Source organism: Dermochelys coriacea, chromosome 4, assembly GCF_009764565.3.
Source record: "Dermochelys coriacea isolate rDerCor1 chromosome 4, rDerCor1.pri.v4, whole genome shotgun sequence".
NCBI lineage: Eukaryota > Metazoa > Chordata > Testudines > Dermochelyidae > Dermochelys > Dermochelys coriacea.
Window position 1 is genome coordinate 62,430,332 of NC_050071.1, and position 24,011 is coordinate 62,454,342.

General features: G+C 40.3%; 1 protein-coding gene across 5 annotated transcripts in view; it reads left to right on the forward strand.

Annotated features, from left to right (window-relative positions):
- Positions 1–23,698, forward strand: part of RBM46 (RNA binding motif protein 46) — a 46,132-nt gene extending 22,434 nt beyond the window's left edge. For 2 of the 5 annotated variants that reach the window (XM_043513192.1, XM_038398436.1), the window contains exon 6: positions 21,676–23,698. In XM_043513192.1, coding sequence (XP_043369127.1) covers positions 21,676–21,686 — 11 coding nt within the window. In that variant the 3' untranslated portion in view covers positions 21,687–23,698. The remainder of the gene's footprint in view (positions 1–21,675) is intronic. The other 3 variants (XM_043513191.1, XM_043513189.1, XM_038398433.2) reach the window with 2 other exon arrangements.
- The last annotated feature ends 313 nt before the right edge of the window (positions 23,699–24,011 follow it).

Sequence of the window (24,011 nt, forward strand, 5' to 3'; positions counted from 1 at the left end):
TTGAGACTCTTCACTCTCTTCTAAATAATTTCTTCTCATCTTAGATACATTTGCAACATTGTCTGTGACCAAGCTGCATACTAGACATTTGAATTTTTTCATCAGTTACCTCTTTTTGTAATCTGCTGGTTCTTATCACAAACTTATCTATGGTTGTTTCTGGATGATGGAGATTTTTTTTCCTTTTTGCTATAGGTGATATACTGTGGCTATGTGACATACATGATGTGACTGAAACACTATTGTTGGCTGGTAACTGAAATTATAGAAAATGATGGAGATCCTGAAGATGGATGGTATTCAGAATCCTGTATGTTGAGGATGGATTCTCCTAAACAAAATATGTCAATGCAATTATTTAATTATTGTTACCATATTGCTCATTTAGTATTACTCATTGCATTCACTGACACTCAGTACTATTTTAAAGGTGAAACAGTAAAAGGAAGATCTGCCTATTTCAGCTATTTATTTTTCATCACGACTGCATCTAAAATGATAGTACCATAGAGTAACAACTATATTTTTGGCTCAAACATGAGAATTCAAGAATAGTCCAGAAGGAAGACAGGAAGTCCTTAAGAAAGAATTATGAAATAAAAAAGTTTACCAACCTGAAGATCCTGCATGTTCAGACATGTTCTTTTCATCATCTTCAACGCAGCTTCCTCCTGAGAAGGAACACTTCTCATGATGTTGTTTCATGTGGGCAACCAGACCTTGCATGTCTTTGTTGCACTATTTGCATGCATGCCCGTCTTACCCACAGGTAGAGGAACTTCATTAAAATATTCCCAAACTGGATCTCTCTTATGTCCTGCGGCCATTAGAGGTTTTCTCTTCTAGTGAGAGAATAGTATGGTAGATCTCAAATCAATGAAGGCTACGCTCAGAAAGACCTCAAGGCTTCTGGAATATGCTGCTCAAACAGTTCCACTTTTGTTTCTACTCCCTGTCCCTCCTGTCTCACATTTATCTCCAGACTTCTTCTCCTTGTCCAGATCTATTCCGCCCCCAACAATCTTCTATTCATTAAACTTTTTGAAACTTTGCACTTTTAGAGAGAGGTAAGGGATTGACTCTGTGTACACAAATGTGCAGAGGGACAATAGGGTCGAGGTCTGTTATTTCTCACCTTTATATATTATTTATTTTAAAACCTTTTTGCTGTTAACACACGTTATCTCTGGAGACACAAATCCACAGTTTGAGAACTGCAAAACTAAACATCTCTGATGTTGTCTTCTTGATGAGCACTGAGACCCATTTGATAGATATAAAGATTAACCTATATAATCTATACAGAAGGCTCTGGAACCCCATAAAATTGGGTCCCTAATCCATGAACTATTGGAACTCATTTACCAAACTTTCCTTAAACATTACATGACTATATTGTCTCATACTATAGAATTAGAATTTATAAACCCTATTCCATGATGAGGTATCTTTGAGCTATAATGTATCATAATTAAAACTAGTTTAGTTTTAGTGTTAAAGGGCTAGTAATGTAGAATTATTCTCTGATGGCCATACAAATTCTCTATTTTGTCATTCCTTCAGTGGATAAGGCCTAATTCAGATTTGAAATGACAATTGTCCTTCTCTCCCGGTACAACACTGTAGAACTTGTGGACATGAGACATAGAAGAAAAATTAGATTAACCAAAAATATCTTTTTATTCCAGGAAGCTACTGAGAATGTTTGTTTGAGTTGTTGTCTTAATCCTGAACATAGCTGGTTGTCACTTGGAGTCTAACGATTTTGCTTTTTATTGCTGGACACACACCTTGTGTGTGAAGTTCAGTTGTCTCTTCTTCAGAGAAACAGCATAAAACAGTTTCATGTTTCTTCTTTTCTTTGATTTTAGCCTTCTGTCTAAAAAGTCTTCTGGAAGGAAATGTCCAACCTGTTCATTCCCACCAGTTCTGTACTGATTTGTTTTATTTACATGTTGTTGGTCATCTCTGGAGAAATACTTTTGTCAGAGTATCCTTGGCTCATAGTGTACAAAATAGAAAGGCTGCAAGTTGGTTATTTATGTTCGTTTTCTTTAAAAGCTGTAGACTTGGTCAACTTTGCATCTGCTAACAGCCTTTGGGAGATGCATCCCGGGAGTCCAGTATCTCTTCCCACTGTCCTCAGAACTCTGCAAATCAGGGGCATTCCTATCCCAAATCCAGTTTGGGACTAATCAAAAATTTAAAAAACACTAACTTGAAATACAGCCTGTGTGTCCACACTGCCCCACAGTTTGGACTATGGAAGTGTGCACGCAAGTGCTGTGCGGTAACTCCCCTATGTGGATGCTGTGGGTGCCAACTAAAAGGTTCCTAGTAGGGCTGTCAATTAATCGCAGTTAACTCACGTGATTAACTAAAAAAATTAATCAAACAATAGAATGCCAATTGAAATTTATTAAATATTTTGGATGTTTTTTACATTTCCATATATATTTTATTCTGTGTTGTAATTGAAATCAGTATATTTTATTTTTGATTACAAATATTTGCACTGTAAAAATGAAAAAAAATAGTATTTTTCAATTCACCTCACACAAGTAGTGTGGTGCAATCTCTGTCGAGAAAGTGCAATTTACAATGTAGATCGGGGTGGCCAACCTGTGGCTCCGGAGCCGCATGCGGCTCTTCAGAAGATAATATGCGGCTCCTGCTAGGAGCCAACTTTGGGGAAAAAATGGTGGGTGCTCAGCACCCACTGGCAGCCCTATCAGCGCCCACTCTTTCTCCCGTGCTATCTGCTCACTGCAATCAGCTGTTTCATGGCGTCCAGGAGACTCTGGGAGGGAGGAGAGAGGATGCGGTGCACAAATTCACCCCTCCCTCCCACAGGACCTCCGCCTCCCTCCCTGTGTTTCCTGCCTGCCATGATCAGCTGTTTTGCGATGTGCAGGAGGCTCAAGGGCGGGGGGAGGAGCAAGGACACAGCTCACTCGGGGGAGGAGGCGGGGTGGAGGTGCAGGTGGTGACTTGGGGAAAGGGTTTGAGTTGGGGTTGGGGCCTGGGACAGAGTCAGGGGTCCAGCAGGCCCTGGCCAGCACAGTGTCTCCTTGAATAAAGCACACAGTGACTAGCTGGTGTAGAAATTTTTAATCAAAATTTTTTTTACACCATCTAACAATGGGAGGCAAATGCAAACAGAAAAGAAAATACACAGAGATGAAAATCAAGGCTTCCAACAGGAGTGGGAGAATAAAGTACTTTTTCATTGAACGTAAATGGTAAGGCCATGTGTCTTCTTTGCTAGACATGTATCTCTCAGTTCAAATCTTCAAACTTGCAGCGTCGTTTCATATAGATCAAGAATTCCCACAAGGTTCTCCGCACTTTAAAACTGAAAACTTTGAAAAAAACAAACAGATGTAGAAGCCCAGTTCTTCACCAGATTTACCAACTGATCGCAGACTGTAACGTTAGCCTCCTATTATGTGGCCTGGCACATAGCCGATGTGAAAAAGCCCTACTCTGAAGGGGAGCCTATAAAAACGTGACTCACTGATGTGATTTCAGTCCTGTCACCAGAAAACAAGAATCTACAGAAGGAAATTTCTGGCCTGCGGCTTTCACACCACACAAGAGAATGCAGGATCTCCGACCTGAATGGTGACATTGAATCACAACTGCACTCACAACTTCAGTAGTGTGAGTATTTGAGCATCACTTTGGATGAGTCATGCCATGCACAGGATAAACCTTACCATCAGTATTTGTCCGCAGTTTGTCTGACAACTGTGTTATAAGGGAAGTACTCCTCAATATCGTGTCACTAAAGGACAGAACTCGTGGACAAGATCTAAAGGAGGCGTTGATGTTGGTAGTTGCAAAAAGCCACTTGCCTTTACACAGGCTCACTGCCATTGCAACGGATGGGCTTCATCTATGTAGGGATCTGCGAATGGATTAGTAGGGCTTTGTAAGTTTGACGAGAGCTTTCCCGAATTTTGGACATTTCACTTTATTATTTATCAGGAGCAACTGGTATCTAAAAATCTCAAATTTGATCACGTCATGAAACCTGTCTTGCACATTCTCATTCTCTCAAATGCACTCAATCACAGACAATTTCAAAATCTAATTGAAGAACTGGATGAAGACGATTCCCCTGATGATTTGCCATTTTACTGTGCAGTTTGATGGCTCTTGAGAGGTAAAGTTATTTCCCATTTTTTCAAGCTCCTGGAACCAGTAAAATTGTTTATGGATACACCCTGAGCTCACAGATCCTAGATGGGTTCTAGACTTGGCATTTCTTGTAGACATGCTGCTGCATTTGGATAAACTAAACATGGACTTATAAGGAAAATTCTGGTTGCTGTCTGATCTAGTGCAAGGCGTATTTGTGTTCATGAACAAACTGTTCAGTTATTTCACAGACAAATGCTTGAGGGAGAGCTGACACACTTTCCCTCAATATCACAACTTCAGACCAGATCAGAAGAAGATGCCGCAGAACCCCTAAAATGGAGCACAACTGGGTATGCGAGCTTGATTAAAGATCTTAAGGACAGTTTTGAGGAAAGATTCCAAGATTTGCAGCAGAAAAGACCTCAGATTAGATTTCTGATTGACCCTTTTAGTGCTGAAGCTGATCGTCTGAAGCCCCCTTTAGTCAGTGATGAAGCAACATCCCAGGTGGAAATAATGGAACTTTTGGAAGAAGACGGATTGAAATCTGTTCAGAAGACAGAGGGGACCCTTACTTTCTGGAAATCTGTACCAAAGAATAAATACCCCAACATCAGAGGTACAGCCCTAAAATTAATCTTGATGTTTGCCTTGACCTATCTTTGTGAGTCTGTTTTCTCAACACTCAAACATGTGAACTCCAAGCACTGATCCATTTTGACAGACAGCCACCTAAGAGAACTGCTGCGTGTGAGCACAACTGAATACAAACCAAACTTCAAGGGAATTGTTGAAAGCAAAGATTACCAGAAGTTCCACTAAGTGAAAAATTAGGTTGTTATTATCATTAACTATACATTATAAATGTATAATAAATATACATTAAAACTTATATAATTATGTGTGCGTGCATATATATATATATATATATATATATATATATATATATATATATATATATAGTGACAAAGCTCTGTCCTGGTCTCCGTGGGTCCCACGTTTCCTGGCGGATTTCGCAAGCCTCAGAGGCTCACTGTGACCCTCCACGTAACCTTTCTCTCTCTAGAGACAAGGGTCACAGTCTACTGATCCATTTTCATCATAAGCCAGCGAGGGAAGTGAGGAGAAGCTATCTTCCCTTGTATAGTCTCTGTTGTTTCCCAGTCTCAGTGATTAATCGGGGGTAAGGGGGCAAAGTGGGGAGCCCGGGCCCATCCTCTACTCTGGGCTCCAGCCCAGGGACCCTAATAGTATCAGCTATGGTAGCTGATCTTTTAGAAACATGACACATACAATTCCTTGGGCTGCTTCCCCACAGCAGCCCCCACTTCCTCAAGCTCCACTTCACCCTTACCTCAGGGCCTCCTTCCTTGTGCTTGATATGGTGTGTACTGCTCAGTCTCTCCAACAGCACAACTTCCTCCCACAGCTCCTGACATCTACACCCACCTGACTAACTGGGAGGCTTTTAACTAGTTTCAGCCAGTCCCTAATTGGCTTCAGGTGTCTCAATCAACCTAGCATTCTCCCTGCCTTCTAGAAAGTTCTTAATTGGCCCCAAGTGTCTTAATTGACCTGGAGCAGCTGCTATTTAACTTATCCTGGTACCAAGGATTTGTCTAGCCTGGAGCTAATATATCTATCTCCCACGGCTTTTCTTTAGCCATCTGGCCTTGACCCGTCACTATATATATATATACATACATACATAATCATTACATATTAGTGTGGCTCTTTGGCAATGTACATTGGTAAGTTCTGGCTCTTTCTCAGGTTCAGGTTGACCACCCCTGCATTAATGCAAATCAGGAACCTTTTTATTCACACCCAGAGTATTTACACAGGGGAGTTACACAGAGTGCAGCCATTTTGTGCACACTGCTGTTCCTGAAAAGAAAGATGTCTCGTGCATATTATTAAAACTTTTTGGGGTAGTACTCGGCATAGATGTGGTGCTGAAGCTGAGCCTCTAGGGGTCTAAGGAAATGGAGAGGTCCTTCCAACTTTACCTGCACTATACTAAATAGAACACTACACGATTTTTAACTATGTGCAAAAAATGTCTGAGAGAATGAGTAGCTGACAGATATGACAGAGGGTCCATCTGTGGCAGTGGAGAAGGAACTGAAGTGGTGATTGGGGTGCATGCTCCTATACAGACTAGGGCATCTGACATATGATGCTCAAGGATGCTCAGATATGACAGAGATGTGGCTTTTGCTGCTGGGTTAACTCACTACAAATGAGAATGCAGAGAGGTGACTTGAACAACAGTTACTGGTAAGTTTCAGAGTAGCAGCCGTGTTAGTCTGTATTCGCAAAAAGAAAAGGAGCACTTGTGGCACCTTAGAGACTAACAAATTTATTTGAGCATAAGCTTTCGTGAGCTACAGCTCACTTCATCGGATGCATCCAATGAAGTGAGCTGTAGCTCACGAAAGCTTATGCTCAAATAAATTTGTTAGTCTCTAAGGTGCCACAAGTACTCCTTTTCTAGTTACTGATAAGTAACCTCTACCTACCTACTGCTAAATGTAGTGGTTTTTAAAACTATATAAGAAGTTTAAAAATATGTGGGTGAGAGAGGACTGTTTTGGAAGAATTGAAAACTGAAGTGCCGAGGCAATGGGTGTGGACAGTGATAACAGGAGACCAAAGTCTTTTATCTCTGGCTCTGCTGCCTGCTATGTTAAGGAATAAAGAGAGAGAGAACATCCAAACACTAGGCAACACTGGGTGCCACAGTTAGTCAGTGCCCTAACCATTGGACAGTCCTTCCATTTCCCACTTAAAATTGCACAGTATTCCTGTGGTAATTGCTTATATGAGGAAAGTAATATTTCAGCAGTCTTTTAATGCAGTTTAGTAGCTCCAAACAAAGAGAGCCTGCACCATGTGACCAGCTACTTCTCGTAGAGTACCAAGTGTTTCACAGACTATAGTTTGAAACCCTACATTATTAGATCTGTCAGTTTGCAGAAATATAGTGCCTGAAAACAACATACAGTATCAATTTTAGAATAAGTATTGCATATCAGGCTTGGACTGAACTTGAAATATATTTGATTAGATTTTTGGCTTTTGACTAAATATACTTCTCATCTTGTTGACAAGTGTCTGTGGCGATCACCTGTACTTGACAGGGGAGATTCTTAAATTGGTCACAATTTCTAGAAGGCTAAAAGATGTCTTGTATCTTACCCTAGATATACTCATGTTTTTGTTTTTTCTCCCTTTTAAGTTTTGGCCCTGTATTAGTAATGATTGCCAGTCAGACTTCATCAGTTCTGTAATGGTACACTGAGGATGCATAAACATGAATTTTGCATGTTCTGTATTAACGCTACCAATCCCAATCATCCCCAAAAAATTCATTGTTGCTTTTAGTTGTCAATCATTGGGATACAGAAACAAAATTAACAAATGTTCCCTTTTTTCTATTATTCCTGATTGGTTTGAAATTACAATGAATTTCTTCTGTAAGTAAATGACTTCAGAAAAGTTGTAAAAATGTATCTTGCTCTTAACATTGCTTATATAGTTTTAATATCACATTTAATAGACATTATTATAGTGTTATGACTACAAATAGAAGCATTTTGAGAGCAGCTGTCACATGAACTTACTTAAAGGGTCAGAGCCTCCAGTGTGGTAAGGCCCTTATGCACTGCACTATTGGCATCATCTACCGTAAAATTGGGGAAGAACACTTGGGGAAGTGTAAGGGTGATCCTGTGCTTGTATTGAGTTGACAATGGACTCTTATGCCACACACACTTTCGCTACTGCTGGCATAAAAGAAAAGAAGCATGACTGGGATGCTCCTATGCTACTCCAAATCTGTTTAGTTTTCATACTGCTTTTGCAAATACAGCACAAGGGAACTGGTTTGCCAAGAGAATCACCAGTTTAGGGAACTGCAAAAATGAGCTTTAACCACTTGCGCACATACCCCTGACTTGATGGATACACTTTTGGATAGACCAGAAGATCTATCTCTAATTTTACTCTAATTAATTAGTATCAATGTAGAAATCTCAATTTCTCCCATAAGCAGTAGTAGTATTATTTAGATCTTTTGGAATCCACCTGGGAAAACTTTTGCATGAAAACCGAAAAATGCAATTCAGAATTTTTTAAAAAAACCTAATGATGTATACAATATTAAAAAAAATACTGAAAAAATAATCAAAAGTTGTTGAATTCTTAATAAAGTTAAAGCCTGGAAGAAAGCAGCCAATTAAACTGTACAGGTTAATTTTTTTTAAGTAACATTACAATCATTTTAATAGAAATGGTGATTCCTGTTCCCCAAAACAGTTGCTTCAAATTTCTCTTACTTTTTGACTATGAAGTGAGTTTGGTAATATGTTGCACCTTAATGTTACAAGAAAGGAGGAAAGGAAAAATACATCTAAAATCAATATTTTAATATTAAATGGCCTGTTCCAGCAGACATTATATATGTGTATCATCATCTTTTTCTTCAAGTATAGGTGCTCCATGTCAGAATGTGCGCACGTTCGTGCACTCGTGATCAGAGATTTTTGTCAGCAGGGTCCTTGGCTGAGTGCTAGATGCCCTTGTGATCCAGTATGAGAGTATACAGGGAGGAGCAGACCCACTGCTACTCCAGTTTCTTCTCAGACACTTGCAGCTTATGATGGAGTAGTGCAGTATCCATTAGCCTCAGCTCACTACAGCACTTCCTTAAATTTTCTTTCTTTTCTTTTAGCACAGTTTGTGCTTTTTCAAAAGTGGAGGGGTTTCCCCATCCCTTCTTCTGTTTTTTGCCCAATTTGGGCCATTTTTTCTGAGGCCTTAATCCACAGTCTTGAGTGTACCCAAAACCCTGGGCTTCAAACCCTGCTAGACTTTCCATAGGTCTTTCCCCCATAGCAATGGACATTCAAGCTGCCTCTGCTGCCTTAAGGGCTCTCTTAACCAGCCCCTCCGAAATGTAAGATCTGATCAGGCTTTAAGAGTAGATCTAAGAAACTGAGGGAGGACAGGCTCAAACTCTTTTTAAGGGAGCACTTTCTGAGACCTGTGGGATGCCAGGCATCCTGCTGTACATTGGATCCACAGAGAGCTCCAGTTACTGTCTATACTGTGATGGTAAGCAAAGACCCTTAGGGCCTTCATAACCATGTAAACTATGAAAAAAAAGACCACCTTCTCCAGATCTGGAGAGCAGGAAAGGAAAGTCACTGCTACTCTGAAACCTGTCTTGATTTGTGGCTCTGGAGACTTTGTGTCCTATCACGGGTACCACTGACACACCCATCCTCTCTGGTACTGCGAACAGGGCACCAGCTAAGAAGACCATGCTGTCTACCAAGAAACTGTCTTCTAAAGTACCTAAAATAATACCTGCATTGGGACCAGAGTTTGTGCCTCTCACTCACAAGGATTCCAGAGCCAAGTCAAAATAGACATCAGTAGTTCCTTCAGTATCTAGATTTGAAGGACACACCGATCGTACCGTACCATCTCTGGTACCACCAGATATTCTGACTCCTGATGTTTCCCACCTGGAGTCCCTGGTACTATCCAGTCTTCTAACCCCTGAGGACCTTCGGATCCTGGAGGAGTCAGAATCACCACTTCTGAAAGGTACCGAAAAACATTACCTGGCATGGCCTGTCCTCCCAAAGCCTACCTACACTCTGCTACCATTTTCAGTAGTGTTTTGTCTGCAGGAAAGGGGGTGTAGGGTTTGGGGGGAAGATGTCTCCAAGTGGGCTCTTTCCCTGTTCTTTGTTTAACACACTTGGTGGTGGCAGCATAGGGTTCAAGGACAAGGCAAAGTTTGTACCTTGAGGAAGTGTTTAACCTAAGCTGGTAAGAATAAGCTTCGGGGTCTTTCATGCAGGTCCTCACATCTGTACCCTAGAGTTCAGAGTGGGGAAGGAACCTTGACGTGGCAGAGCGGTGGGATAATTTTGAGATTTTTTTTTAGATCATTTTGAAGCAGAAGCACAGTAGGATTTTAAAAGGACTTTTTTTTCCTTTGGGCTGCTTGGAAACAGGTTTTAAGCTGAAAGCAGTTAGATTTTTTTTTGTCTCTGCCTGGGGGCCAAAGCAGCAAGCATAACAAAGGGATTTGTCTTTTTTGAGCTGGAGTTTTCTCTACCTCAAGGCAGGGTAGTTAACCTCCTGCAGGGAAATTCACAAGTTTTCACAGACCTGAATTTTTTTTTTTTTAAGCTAAGAGCCACCTAGAGGGTTTTTCTGTCTATTTGCCTGGAGACACAGGATTTTTCTGTAGGCTGAGAATAGCTATCAGAGAACATAAGTATCACATTACAGCACAAAAAAAATTTTACAAGCCAGTTTTTGTTTTTTATTAACTCTCGGGTGTAAAGTTAGTTAAAAACAGAGAGGCTAAGATGACAGAACCCAAGGCAGAAAAAGCCAAAGAGGCTGCCCATAGGAGAGAAATGGAGACAAAGGAAAAAGAAATGGAGGAAAAGGAAAAAGAGTGGAAGGATGCACTGGAGATGGAGAAGGCAAAGACTCAGCAGAATAGCAATCCTTCTCCAGGTACTGCTTCACATCCCAGGAAGTTCCCCACCTACAAGGCAGGCGATGATACTGAGGCCGCCTTAGAAAACTTTGAAAGGGCCTGTCTTGGGTACAGCATCTCTACAGACCAATACATGGTAGAGCTGAGGCCGCAGCTCAGTGAACCCTTAGAGAGGTGGCAGCTGAAATGCCTAAGGAACACATGAACAAGTATGAACTGTTTAAAACCAAGGCAAGAGTCAGAATGGGGCTAACACCTGAGCATTCCCATCAGCTGTTCAGAGCCCTAAGGTGGAAAGCAGACGTGTCATTTACCTGACACGCCTGCCACATTGTGAAAAATTGCGATGCCTGGATATCAGGAGCAAGTGTTAAATCTCCAGAAGATTTGCCCTTCCTAATGCAAATGGAGCAGTTCTTAGAGGGTGTTCCTGAGGAAATAGAAAGATACCATCCTAGATGGGAAGCCCAAAACTGTAATCGAGGCGGGGGAGATTGGAGCCAAATGGGTGGAGGTGGCAGAAAAGAAAAAAAACTGGTTGCAGTTGGAACGGTTACTAGAAGGGACAACCTCAGACCACACTCTACTACTGGGGGCAGCCTAAGGCCCCAACTACACCCCAAGGAACACTCCAGACACCTTATCATCCCACCACGTGGTTCTCCAGCAACCCACCTTGCCGCAGTGACCGGTCAGCTGGATGATGTTTTAAATGTAACGAGCCGGGGCATGTAAAGGCCAACTGCTCCAAGAACCCCAACAGATTACAGTTCATTGCACCGGAATCACACCAGAGGTCCTCAGGCCCAGATACCTCCCAGATATTCTCGGAGCAGAGGGAAACTGTGAGTGTGGGCGGGAAGAGGGTCACCATGTGGAGAGACACCAAAGCGCAAGTGTCGGCTATCCATGCTTCCTTAGTGGACCCCAATTTAATCGACCCAGAGATCCAAGTAACAATTCAACCCTTCAAGTCCAACTCTTTCAATTTGCCTACAGCCAAGTTGCCTGTCCAGTACAAGGGCTGATCAGGAACGTGGACTTTTGAAGTCTATGATGATTATCCCATCCCCATGCTGTTGGGGGAAGACTTGGCCAATCATGTGAAGTTAGCCAAGAGGGTGGGAATGGTCACCTGCAGCCAGGCTAAGCAAGCCGTCATGCCTAGCTCTGTTCCGGAAACTTCTACCAGGACCCGGTCAGAGGTAATGGAACCGGACTCCATGCCAACGTCTTTAACAGCAGTAGTGGATCCAGTCACAGAGACCCAGACAGAGCCAGTCTCAGAACCGGAACCGGCGGAACAACCAGCACCAGAACCATTGCCAGTATCGAATCCAGTACTTGCAACCCCAACATTAGAGGGCCCCACCGAACCTGCACCAGCAGCAGCAGATAACCCTACACAAGAGGCTCAGCCGGAGCCTGAACCCGAACATAGTGCACCAGTGGAGAGCGGTTCACAGTCAATGGAAACAGCCCTATCACCTGCAACGCTTCCAGGGGGACCAAGCGTAGGTCCACAATCCAATGAGGAACTGATGTCTCCAGCATCAAGGGAACAGTTCCAGACCGAACAGGAAGCAGATGAAAGCCTCCAAAGAGCTTGGACGGTGGCATGGAGCAACCCACCGCCTCTCAGCTCTTCTAATTGATCCAGGTTTGTTGTAGAAAAAGGACTTTTATACAAGGAAACTCTTTCTGGTGGATACCAGGAAGACTGGCATCCTCAGAGACAGTTGGAACTTCCAACTAAGTACCGGGTAAAGCTCTTGAGCTTAGCCCATGATCATCCTAGTGGCCATGCTGGGGTGAACAGGACCAAAGACTGTTTGGGGAGGTCATTCCACTGGGAGGGAATGGGCAAGGATGTTTCTACCTATGTCCAGTCTTGTGAGGTGTGCCAAAGAGTGGGAAAACCCCAAGAGCAAGTCAAAGCCCCTCTCCAGCCACTCCCCATCATTGAAGTTCCATTTCAGCAAGTAGCTGTGGATATTCTGGGTCCTTTTCCGAAAAAGGCACCCAGAGGAAAGCAAGCAGTACATACTGACTTCCATGGATTTTGCCATCCGATGGCCAGAAGCAGTAGCTCTAAGCAACACCAGGGCTAAAAGCGTGTGCCAGGCATTAACAGACATTTTTGCCAGGGTAGGTTGGCCCTCCGACATCCTTACAGATGCAGGAACTAATTTCCTGGCAGGAACTATGGAAAGCCTTTGGGAAGCTCATGGGGTGAATCACTTGGTGCTACTCCTTACCACCATCAAACAACTGGCCTGATGGAGAAGTTTAATGGAACTTTGGGGGCCATGATATGAAAATTCATAAATGAGCACTCCAATGATTGGCACCTAGTGTTGCAGTAGTTGCTCTTTGCCTACAGAGTTGTACCACATCCCAGTTTAGGGTTTTCACCATTTGAACTTGTATATGGCCGCGAGGTTAAGGGGCCATTACAGTCGGTGAAGCAACAATGGGAGGGGTTTACACCTTCTCCAGGAACTAACATTCTGGATTTTGTAACCAACCTACAAAACATCCTCCGAACCTCTTTAGCCCTTGCTAAAGAAAACCTACGGAATGCTCAAAAAGAGCAAAAAGCCTGTTATGATAAACATGCCAGAGAGCGTTCCTTCAAAGCAGGGGACCAGGTCATGGTCTTAAAGATGCTCCAGGCCCATAAAATGGAAGCGTCATGGGAAGGGCTATTCACGGTCCAAGAGCGCCTGGGAGCTGTTAATTATCTCATAGCCTTCCCCACCTCCAACCAAAACCCATATTAATTCTCTAAAGCACTTTTATTCCAGAGAATTAAAGGTTTATCAGTTTACAGCCCAGGGAGGAGATGATGCTGAGTGGCCTGAAGATGTCTACTACGAAGGGAAAAGTGATGGTGGTGTGGAAGAGGTGAACCTCTCCATGACCCTTGGGCATATACAGCGACAGCAGATCAAGGAGCAGTGCACTAGCTACGCGCCGATGTTCTCAGCCACCCCAGGACTGACTGAACAGGCATACCACTCCATTGACACAGGTAATGCTCATCCAATTAAAGCCCAACCTTACTGAGTGTCTCCTCAATCTAAAACTGCTATAAAACTGGAGATCCAGGATACGCTACAGATGGGTGTAATCTGCCCCTCTGGCAGTGCATGGGCATCTCCAGTGGTTCTAGTTCCCAAACCAGATGGGGAGATACATTTTTGCATGGACTACCGTAAGCTAAATGCTGTAACTCGCCCAGACAACTATCCAATGCCACGCACAGATGAACTATTAGGGAAACTGGGACGGGCCCAGTTCATCTCTACCGTGGTCTTAACCAAGGGGTACTGGCAGGTACCGCTAGATGAATCCGCCAAGGAAAGGTAAGCCTTCACCACACATGTTGGGCTATATGAATTTAATGTACTCCCTTTCGGGCTGCGGAATGCATCCGCCACCTTCCAAAGACTTGTAGATTGTCTCCTAGCGGGATTAGGAGAATATGCAGTCACCTACCTTGATGATGTGGCCATATTTTCGGCTTCCTGGGCAGAAGGCCTGAAACATCTACAAAAGTCTTCAAGCACATAAGGGAGGCAGGACTAAGTGTTAAGAAGTGTAAAACAGGCCTAAACAGAGTGACTTATCTTGGACACCAGGTGGGTCAGGGAGCTATCAAAGTGAATGCTATCCAAAAGTGGCCTGTCCCAAAGTCAAAGAAACAGGTCCAATCCTTCTTCGCCTTGATCAGATATTACTGGCGATTTGTACCGCAATACAGCCAAATCGCCGCCCCACTGACAGACCTAACCAAAAAGAAACAGTCGAATGCCGTTCAGTGGACCGAAGAGTGTCAGAAGGCCTTTAACCAGCTTAAAGTGACACTCATGTCTGACCCTGTGCTAAGGGCCCCAGACTTTGACAAACGGTTCCTAGTAACCACAGATGCGTCCGAGTGTGGTGTGGGAGCAGTTTTAATGCAGGAAGGACCAGATCAAGAATTCCATCCTGTAGTGTTTCTCAGCAAGAAGCTGTCTGAAAGGGAAAGTAACTGGTCAGTCAGTAAAAATGAATGTTATGCCATTGTCTACGCTCTGGAAAAGCTACGCCCATACGTTTGGGGATGGCGTTTCCACCTGCAAACCGACCACGCTGCGCTACAGTGGCTTTATACCGCCACGGGAAATAACAAACAACTTATTGGGTGGAGTTTAGCTCTTCAAGGTTTTGATTTCAACATCCAACACATCTCAGAAGCTTCTAACAAAGTGGCTGATTTACTCTCCCATGAAAGTTTCCCAGAATCAACTGGTTAAAATCGTCCTAGAGATGTGGAAAATATTGTTAGTCTTTATATATTTGGTAGTATATTTAGAGGTGAATGTGTCTTATTAACTCTGTTTTCTCCTAGAGCTCCAGGAAGAAATCACAGCCAGCATTTCACCCTATCTGTGATTTGGGGTGTGTGTCATAAATATAAAGGGAAGGGTAAACACCTTTAAATCCCTCCTGGCCAGAGCCAAACCCCTTTCACCTGTAAAGGGTTAAGAAGCTAAGATAACCTTGCTGGCACCTGACCAAAATGACCAATGAGGAGACAAGTTACTTTCAAAGCTGGGGGGTGGGGACAAAGAGTCTCTCTGTCTGTGTGATGCTTTTGCCGGGAACAGACAGGAATGCAGCTCAGAACTCCTGTAAAAAGTTAGTAAGTAATCTAGGTAGAAATGTCTTAGATTCTTTTGTTTAATGGCTGGTAAAATAGCTGTGCTGAATGGAATGTATATTCCTGTTTTTGAGTCTTTTTGTAATTTAAGGTTTTGCTTAGAGGGATTTTCTTGTTTTCAATCTGATTACCCTGTAAGGTATTTACCATCCTGATTTTACAGAGGTGATTCTTTTACTTTTTCTTTAATTAAAATTCTTCTTTTAAGAACCTGATTGCTTTTTCATTGTTCTTAGGATCCAAGGGTTTGGGTCTGTGTTCACCTATGCAAATTGGTGAGGATTTTTATCAAGCCTTCTCCAGGAAAGGGGGTGTAGGGTTTGGAGGGATATTTTGGGGGGAAGACTTCTCCAAGTGGGCTCTTTCCCTGTTCTTTGTTTAACACACTTGGTGGTGGCAGCATAGGGTTCAAGGACAAGGCAAAGTTTGTACCTTGAAGAAGTTTTTAACCTAAGCTGGTAAGAATAAGCTTAGGGGGTCCTTCATGCAGGTCCCCACATCTGTACCCTAGAGTTCAGAGTGGGGAGGGAACCTTGACACACCCCAATACTTGTTAGATATTCTTCACGCATCTCCTTGGCAATATTGCCTTGCCCATCAATGATGCTCTCCTGATCCCTGCATGTTCTATGTAGCAAGTGCCAGCCACTATATCACCTACATATAAATGGGCTGATAAGAAATACTACATCCCACCCAAAGGCACAGAATATTTCTTCTCCCATACGGCACCCAACTCCCTGGTTGAGGCAGTCAGTGAATGGAACAGACAACTTCAGTTCCACTGTACACAATGCAATAAAGAGCTAAAAAGACTGGACCTTCTGGGATGGAACAGCTACTCCTCTGTCTTGCTATAGTTCAGAGTAGCCAGTTGCCAAACCCTGATGACAAAATGTAACTTTACAAAGTATTCCAAATTCTCATCTTTTATTGAATACCTGCCACAGGATCAGAGGATGATTTTAAGCCCTCATAACAGAAGGCCAGACAATCATCAAGGCATCTCTCCAGGCTTCACTACATGCTGCCAACACAGCTGCACTCTCCATAGCTACAGCAGTAGTCATGTATCAAGTTGCAGTCCTGTGGTCTGTCTCAGGAGATGCAAAACACTGTTGAGGATCTTCCCTTTGAGAGCCCCAAGTTTAGTGATATCACAGAAGGGACCCTTCACTCTCTTAAAGACACCCAGGTGATGTTATGATCTCTGGGTATTTATATACCTGGATCTCAAGAGAGTAAACATCTTTGTCCACTCTGAGTGGTTCAGAATGGTAACCCTAGTAGCTCTATCAGCCTTGTTTCTACAATACAGCAGAGCCTGCAAACTGCGGAGGCTTGCCTGCAACTTCTGGGTCGTATGGCACCCTGTATATTTGTGACACCCTTAGCAAAACTAAACTCTCATCGTCTTCAGGCCTGGCTCAGAGCCATCTACACTCCCAACAAAAGCATATTCAAGTGCATGTTAGTAACCCCAGCGTTTGTCAGTTTTCTAAATTGGTGGACTATTTTTCCATGTCGTAAATTTTTTATTTAAGATTTTGATATTCTCATAATTAAAAGATCTTTACATGCATGGCAGTTATTGAGTAATTCATACATGAATAATATTTATTTGTCTTTTTAATATCACAAAATAAATTATCCTATATCACTGATATTCTTGTGAGATACCTGAATAATATAAGGGAGGTGAGTTTGCCATTTTTCAATATTTGAATGGACACTGTGTGTCTGAGACTTCCTTGAATTTCATCACCAGGTTTTCCGAAAATCTAGTCTGGTAATGTACTGAATTTGAAGTATAATTAGAAGTTTTGAACCATTCATGGTTTAAACTATGAATTTTCCACTAATTTAAATAAATTAAAGTTTCTGTGTAAACAGCAATACAGTGCTTGGTTATGACAAGATGTTACTGGACTTCAAGTGCATTGCAAGGCATGAGGCCAAAGCCAAATATTGTCCTAGAATTTTGGTGGTATTGTACAGACTAATTTCTTAAGGAAGGTGACTGCTTTTATCTTTTTTAATGTCAGAAGTGGGTAATATAGTTAACAAGTCTCCTTACATGTGTGATTGTACTGAAAATTGTTTGGATCTCTTTGATGGATATTCTCTGTTAATCCTGTCAGAATCTTGTGTCATGGGTTTGAAAAACAATTTTAATGATAATATGAAAGGGCCAAATTTTGATATCATTATTCATATTTAGTACCTGGCTTCAGAATTAACCCAGGGTGACTATTTATGGAGTTGAGGTATTGCTCAACATGAGTAAGGATATCAAATTCTGGTCCTTATTGATATCTCTCTTTTTTTAATGGCAGCTATGAAAACGTTTACTGCAGATATAATTTTTTGTAAATAACTGTCCTTTTTATGTTTTTATTATAGAATATATGTAGAATTCTTAAAACATATTTCTCTTTCATTCTCTTACATAGGTCTGTACTGAGGGGATGATATTCCTTCTATGAAAGTAGTGGAGACAGAAAGAAACTGAAACTTCTGGAAACTTGCCTTAGAATGTATTGGAAATCTGATATATTTAGTTATTTGCTGTGTTTACCAGAGACGACATCAGTCTTGTAGTTCTGGCATTTGTTTACAGTCAAAGAAAAATATTTTCCATCTAATATGTTGGCTTTCTTAAACTTTTATCGAAGCCCTCCCTCCTAGGTCCTTTGTAGCGCAGTTTTTGAACTCCCACGTTCACTGGCTTACTAGCAGTTGATGTTTGGATCATCAGATTTTTTTTTATATCAGTCAATCAGACACCCAACAAATGAACCCGATAGCAATCACAGAAAAGTGGAAGTCAGTGTAGTATTTTAACATACTGCTGGGTATCGAGAATAGACACGTTATCTTAGAAATGGGATTTCCATTTCTCTGTGGGCCACATCATCTTGAGAGCCATGTGTGGATATCCCCGTTTGCAGAAGAGGGGCTCAGTCTTCCTGTAGCAGTGCCCCAAACTGCCCTCCCGCAGCCCTGCAGAGTGATATGTTTGTGGTCAGAGATTCTTGCAAGGAGAAAGGTTGGGGTGGTGGGTGGGTAAGCATGCCGCTATTGCCCAACACCTACACCATTTACTACAGATTGCATGAACTCTCTTGCAGAACCTTTGATGGTCCTTGGGAGCCTCCACAGCTGGAGGTGGAGTCCCTGGCATTGTGGCTGTAATGAAGTTTCACTTTACAGAGGGGAGGTGCAGAGGATTGGAGCTGCTGTGAGCATTTGTGTCCTCCTGTGAATCCTAGGGGATCTAGCAGGTTTGTGGGTGGCTGCTCCATGGGGAAGGTATACCTTGTTCCCTTCCTCTAACATGACAGTGCAGGGTCACCTCCGTGTGATCATTCTTGTGAATATTCCATGACTCATAGTTGCTGCCTATGGTTTTTAATGTGTGAACAGACTACCGAGGCCTGTGTCTTTTCATCCTAATTCAGAGGAATATCCAGAAACATAAATGATGCTGACTGCACAGATTTTGATTGTTATGGATAGGTTACAGGGATCTTAGAATTTATCTGCAGTAAATCTTTTAGTGATTTTTTTCAGTGCTTTTTATTTTTTCTTTTCCCACTCATTGTAATGAGTATATAAGAAAGTTTATCTTCATTATAATTTCTAAATGACAGCTTTCTTGTTTTTAATTCCAGTTCATCTTTTTTCTCATGTTGTGTGGCTAGCTATATAAATTCTGAATCATGGAGAACTGAAGCACAGAGAGGCAGTGATTGTGTTCAATATAGTCCTTATAAATCAAGGACAAAATAGATAATTTGCCCAATAAACTTTTTGCTCTTTGTCTGGCTTTTAAAGCAGTGATATCAACATAAATGTTTAATCTTATTGTTTCCTCGAAGATACCAGGAGGATCCATCTTTCTACATATTATTGAATAAAGAAACCTTTTATTTCATGGTGCTGGTGATTTAAACACCAAGCCTTTCATTTTACCATTTAGTTGATTTATACTATTTTTAATATGGTCTGGTCTCAGTTTGTTTTATCAAAATTCAAGATGTATTTGTTGGAGCAATTAGAGCAAAGTAGAGAACCTTTTCCATAGCCTGAGATCCTGATACCACCAGACTTTTTAAGATACTAACATTATCCAGTGCTTTACTTTCTGATTCTTCTTGAAACATTATTGTTAGAATTTTTACAAAAAGATTTGAATCATTCTGATTGTTGTTGTTAAAATTACAAACTTAACTAATTTGCTTTCAAACTCATTATTCTTTTTTCTCCTGAAGGTAATTTAATCATACACTTTACACCAGAAAATGATTCTTCTGTCTTTTTTTCATAAAGTCTTTGTTGTAAAGAGGAGACTTAGTTTATTTTGAAGGATTTATATTGTTACAAGGTGCTCTTTACAGTTAGTGCTAGTGATCTGTAATTTAGATGCTGTTGAATATTTAGTAGGTGAGGGCTAAATTGTAGCTTTGTTACAGTTCTGAGCAAAGGGCAGTTTATAGTTTTGCCCCGGAAATCCAGGAGGCAAATAATCTGCACCAATTTATATTTGGTACAGATTACTTTTCCCAGTGCACCAACTCAGTTGCACTGGTTGAAGCCAAGGCTACTTCCCACCCCTTCCCACAGAGATTGCTCTCCCTCTAGTATTGCTACCTGCAAAGAGCCCCATTGCTCACCTGTGCAACTGCCTAAGTTAGTCTGCAGTCTGGTTTTGAATATGTTAGGTCCTGCACAGGTAAAGTTTATGGGTCTGATTTTTTTAAAAGGACCTTAACGCGACCTCTAATTTTGAGTGCATTTTATAACCACAAACAATTTTATGCTCAAACTTGGAGCCTCTCACTTGAAAATCGGGCCTTCTACCTACAGATGCAAAATACTTTCTTGTGCTATGAGGCTTTCATTGTACTAAGAAAATCTCTGCCTTCCTTTTTGGGCATAGAGTGCTAAAATTTAATGGTGACGTGAAAGAAAAAGAAATTGGGCTTTCTTGTTTCTTTGTGATATATAAAGAAAGCATATTTTTTTTAAAAAAAAAGTCAAATCCTGCCTCTTACATTAGAAATTAAGGTCTTATCTTTAGAAGACTGAATTATTCTTCATGGATTATTAATAATAATAATAATAATGGATTATTAATAATTATTTCAGCTTGAGTTGTGAGAACCATGTCCTTAACTTCTTTGCCTCAGTTTCCACTTATGTGTAAAGGGGGATCCTTGTACCTACTCAACTGCGTTGTTGCAGGATTAAATAGTCAAATATTTTTAAGGCATTTTGAAAATATGAAGTTTTTTATTCATTCCTGAGTATTAATTATACTATTGGGAATTTTTTGTAACTAAGTCTCCTAGGGTTCCATATACTTCAAGTAGGGATCACAGCATTGTCTTGAAGATTCAGTTATTCCCTGTCTCCACTGCTTACAGACAGGGAACATAATCTCATCAGTCTGGATCTGTGTAGGAGAATTTGGAGAAAATAAATAACAGGTAAGAAATATAAACTTGGCGACGTTGGGTCAAATTTATCCCTGGCATAACTTGATTCACTTCAATGGAGTTTTTGTAGAAATGAAGTTGCTCATTTTACTTTGCTGCCTGATAGCCAGGTTATGTCAACCTTATGTTGAGTAGTACCTTACTCTGAGTAGTCCCACTGAAATCAGTAGGATAGTTCATGAATAATTACTCAGTGTGGCAGAATATGGCACCCCAAAATGTGTTATTTTCAGGGTGTATATTTAATGTGTTTAATAAAAACAAATAAAATGAAAAGGCTGATAGTACAAAATAGATATATATCACATGAAATATATGAATAACTGCAATAATATAAAGCATTTATCTTCTATACAGCATAAACAAATTATATTCTGTATTTATCAGAAGATGTTATGGGCCTGATGTTAATTTACATGAAGGCCCCATTTCAGAGACAGAACAGTGTAAAGAAATGTTTCTGGATAATTTAGTAATAACTGGTAATTGGATGTCATAAAGATGTTTTTTTAAAAATTGCTTGATAAAAAGTATCTTAATTTTTGACTCTCATCTTGCACTGGAACTCTGGTGCATGGCTCTGCCTGCAAAGTTGTCAGTGAAGTATCAGAGCCTTTGCTTGCAAACTCATCACTTACTGATGTATGCGTTTTTGCTAATTTCCACAGTGAATGTTGTTTATTGAAAAATTAAATTTTGAAAAATATTATCTATTTTTAGTCTCAACACTGAAACTATCTTTTTAAATAGTTTCCATTTTTTTAATTTCTCCCAATTTTTTTCTTAACTAGGTCCTTTCTGATGATGCTTGAGCTTACACTACTGCTGTTGGTCTCATTCCTGTTGGCTAAACATTTATTCTCATTGACTTCATTAAGTTAATGCTTGCCAGAAAATTGAGGTACAGCATTTACAGAATTATCAGGATACTGCACTGCAGACCTTAACCTTCACCTTAAACTGACTTTATTTGCAATTCACTCTGGAGATAGTGTACAATGCTTTTTGGAAGCCAGAAGGTCTCCTTTTTTCTAGACTCAACTATGCACCTTGTTTGGCTTGAACTACCATGAAGAGCATAGCTGCATGTTTGAAAAGTTCCGAATTTATTATTTTGTAGAAAAGGATAACACTGTATGGTGTATGAGAATTACTGGAAAATAAAATACGTGTTTTTATTGGGAAACAACAATTCTACAGATAACATCTATGTATTTTAAATGGTTTACTTTAAAGATTAGTGAAATTTATTACCTTTTATTTGTCTTTTAGCTGATGTTTGATTAATATAGTTTTTGTTTTAAAGAGATGATTTATTTAAAATTGTATTTACCAGTAATACTTTAAATTGGTAAGTAAACTAGACGTTTATAAAAGGTTTGGAGTAATATGTAAATCAGATATTGGCAAAGTAATCTAGTTAGAATACCTCACCCTCCACATTTCTGTAGTTTTAGAGAAGATTCTATCAGTTTGTATTGTAAATAATAATAAATCTTAGAAAAAAGCAAAAATGAACTGGCTACACCTCTTCTTTCATAGATGAAATCCCCGTATTTCAGTACGAGACCTAATTTGGAAGAAAATTAATATCTTGTGGTAGCAAGATAAATCAGAGATTTGTTTCTGCAAAGGTAGAAAGATGCAAAACAAAATTGTTAGTGGAAAGATACCTTTCCAGTCAAATCTGTGGTCCTGGTATAGAAGTATATCAATGAAGTGCAGGTATTTTTGTGTCACATACTGGTAAAACAGGATTTGCAATACGACAGATCAGCATAGTCTCCATTGCTATCATCAAAATATTGAGGATTGAAACATGTTAGAAAATGATTTTTTGTGTAGTAGTCCATTTTGTCTCTTTGAATTAAATTTGTATCTATAGTCTTACATGCAAAGTAATTATTCATGTATTTATTTACAGACTACAATTTTCGTCGCAGCTCAGTAAATAGCATTTCCCCTGCTAGTACCACTCTCTCTTCTGGGACACCCAGCGTGCTTCCATACACATCAAGGCCTTATTTTTATCCAAGCTACCCCTTATCACCAACAATTCTGCTTGCTAATGGCAGCCATGTTGGACAGCGAGTATATATCTCTAATGAGGCCTCATTCTTTTGAAGAAAAAGTTGTACATTAATATGAAAGTTTTCATTTTTAGTTTTTAATTGGGTCTACACTATTAATTTTCATGAGTAAAATATATTTATTTCTATATAGGGAACTTTTCAGTAAATATAAGCATTTTACTAAGCATTTGTCAAAAGATAAAGTTCAAAAAGTTACTTTTCTTGGCCTGAGTACTGTAGATTGATGTTCTTTTATCTGTTTATGGTTCCTGGTCAAAGTGTGGGCAGTAGAACCCAGTGGTTTATGTTAAGAATTTTTCTAATAATTACTTTGCTGAATAGTATCTCTTTAATTTAATCTGTGCAAATATTGGTTGTAATCTTGTTACCAAGGATTGCTCTTATGTTGAAGATTAGTAGTTATTTAGCCAGAAGGCAACTATTATGTGGCCAGAAAATGATGCAAAAGAAAGATTTTAAGATACTTTTTTTTTTAACTTTAAAGAAATAATTTACTATTGTGGTCCTTTGCATAGTTTTAGTAATAGAGTAAATTATCTTACTTTTTGTGCTGTTAATTTATTCAGAGTTAAAATTGTTAAGCTTCATCTGTGTTTTGGTATTATCTGTATAGTAGTTCCGTTTCAAAAAAAGAGTTGTGCTGTTTTTTTAATGTTGAAATCATGTGTTAATTTCTGTAATTGAATTCAAATATTTTGACATTAAATTTATGCTGTTCTTTAAAAGATATTTGTGGGGTTTGTATATATTTTTGAACACTCAACGTTGTTTACAGTAATTTTAGAGACAAGTGGATAGAGTTTTAGGGCCTCGTTCTCCCCCAGTAGAGTTCAGTGTCAAAGCTACCTTTGACTTCAATGGAAGCGCTTACATATGAACTTAATTTTAAGCACATGCTTAATGCTTTTGGTAAATAGGTGGCTTTGAGGGTAAAATAACTTAATGTTAGAGATGGTGTGTGAATGGGGTGGGGGTTCATAAACTAGCTTGGCATGTTTCACTGTTACATAAGAAAGTTCGATGTGGATCAACCT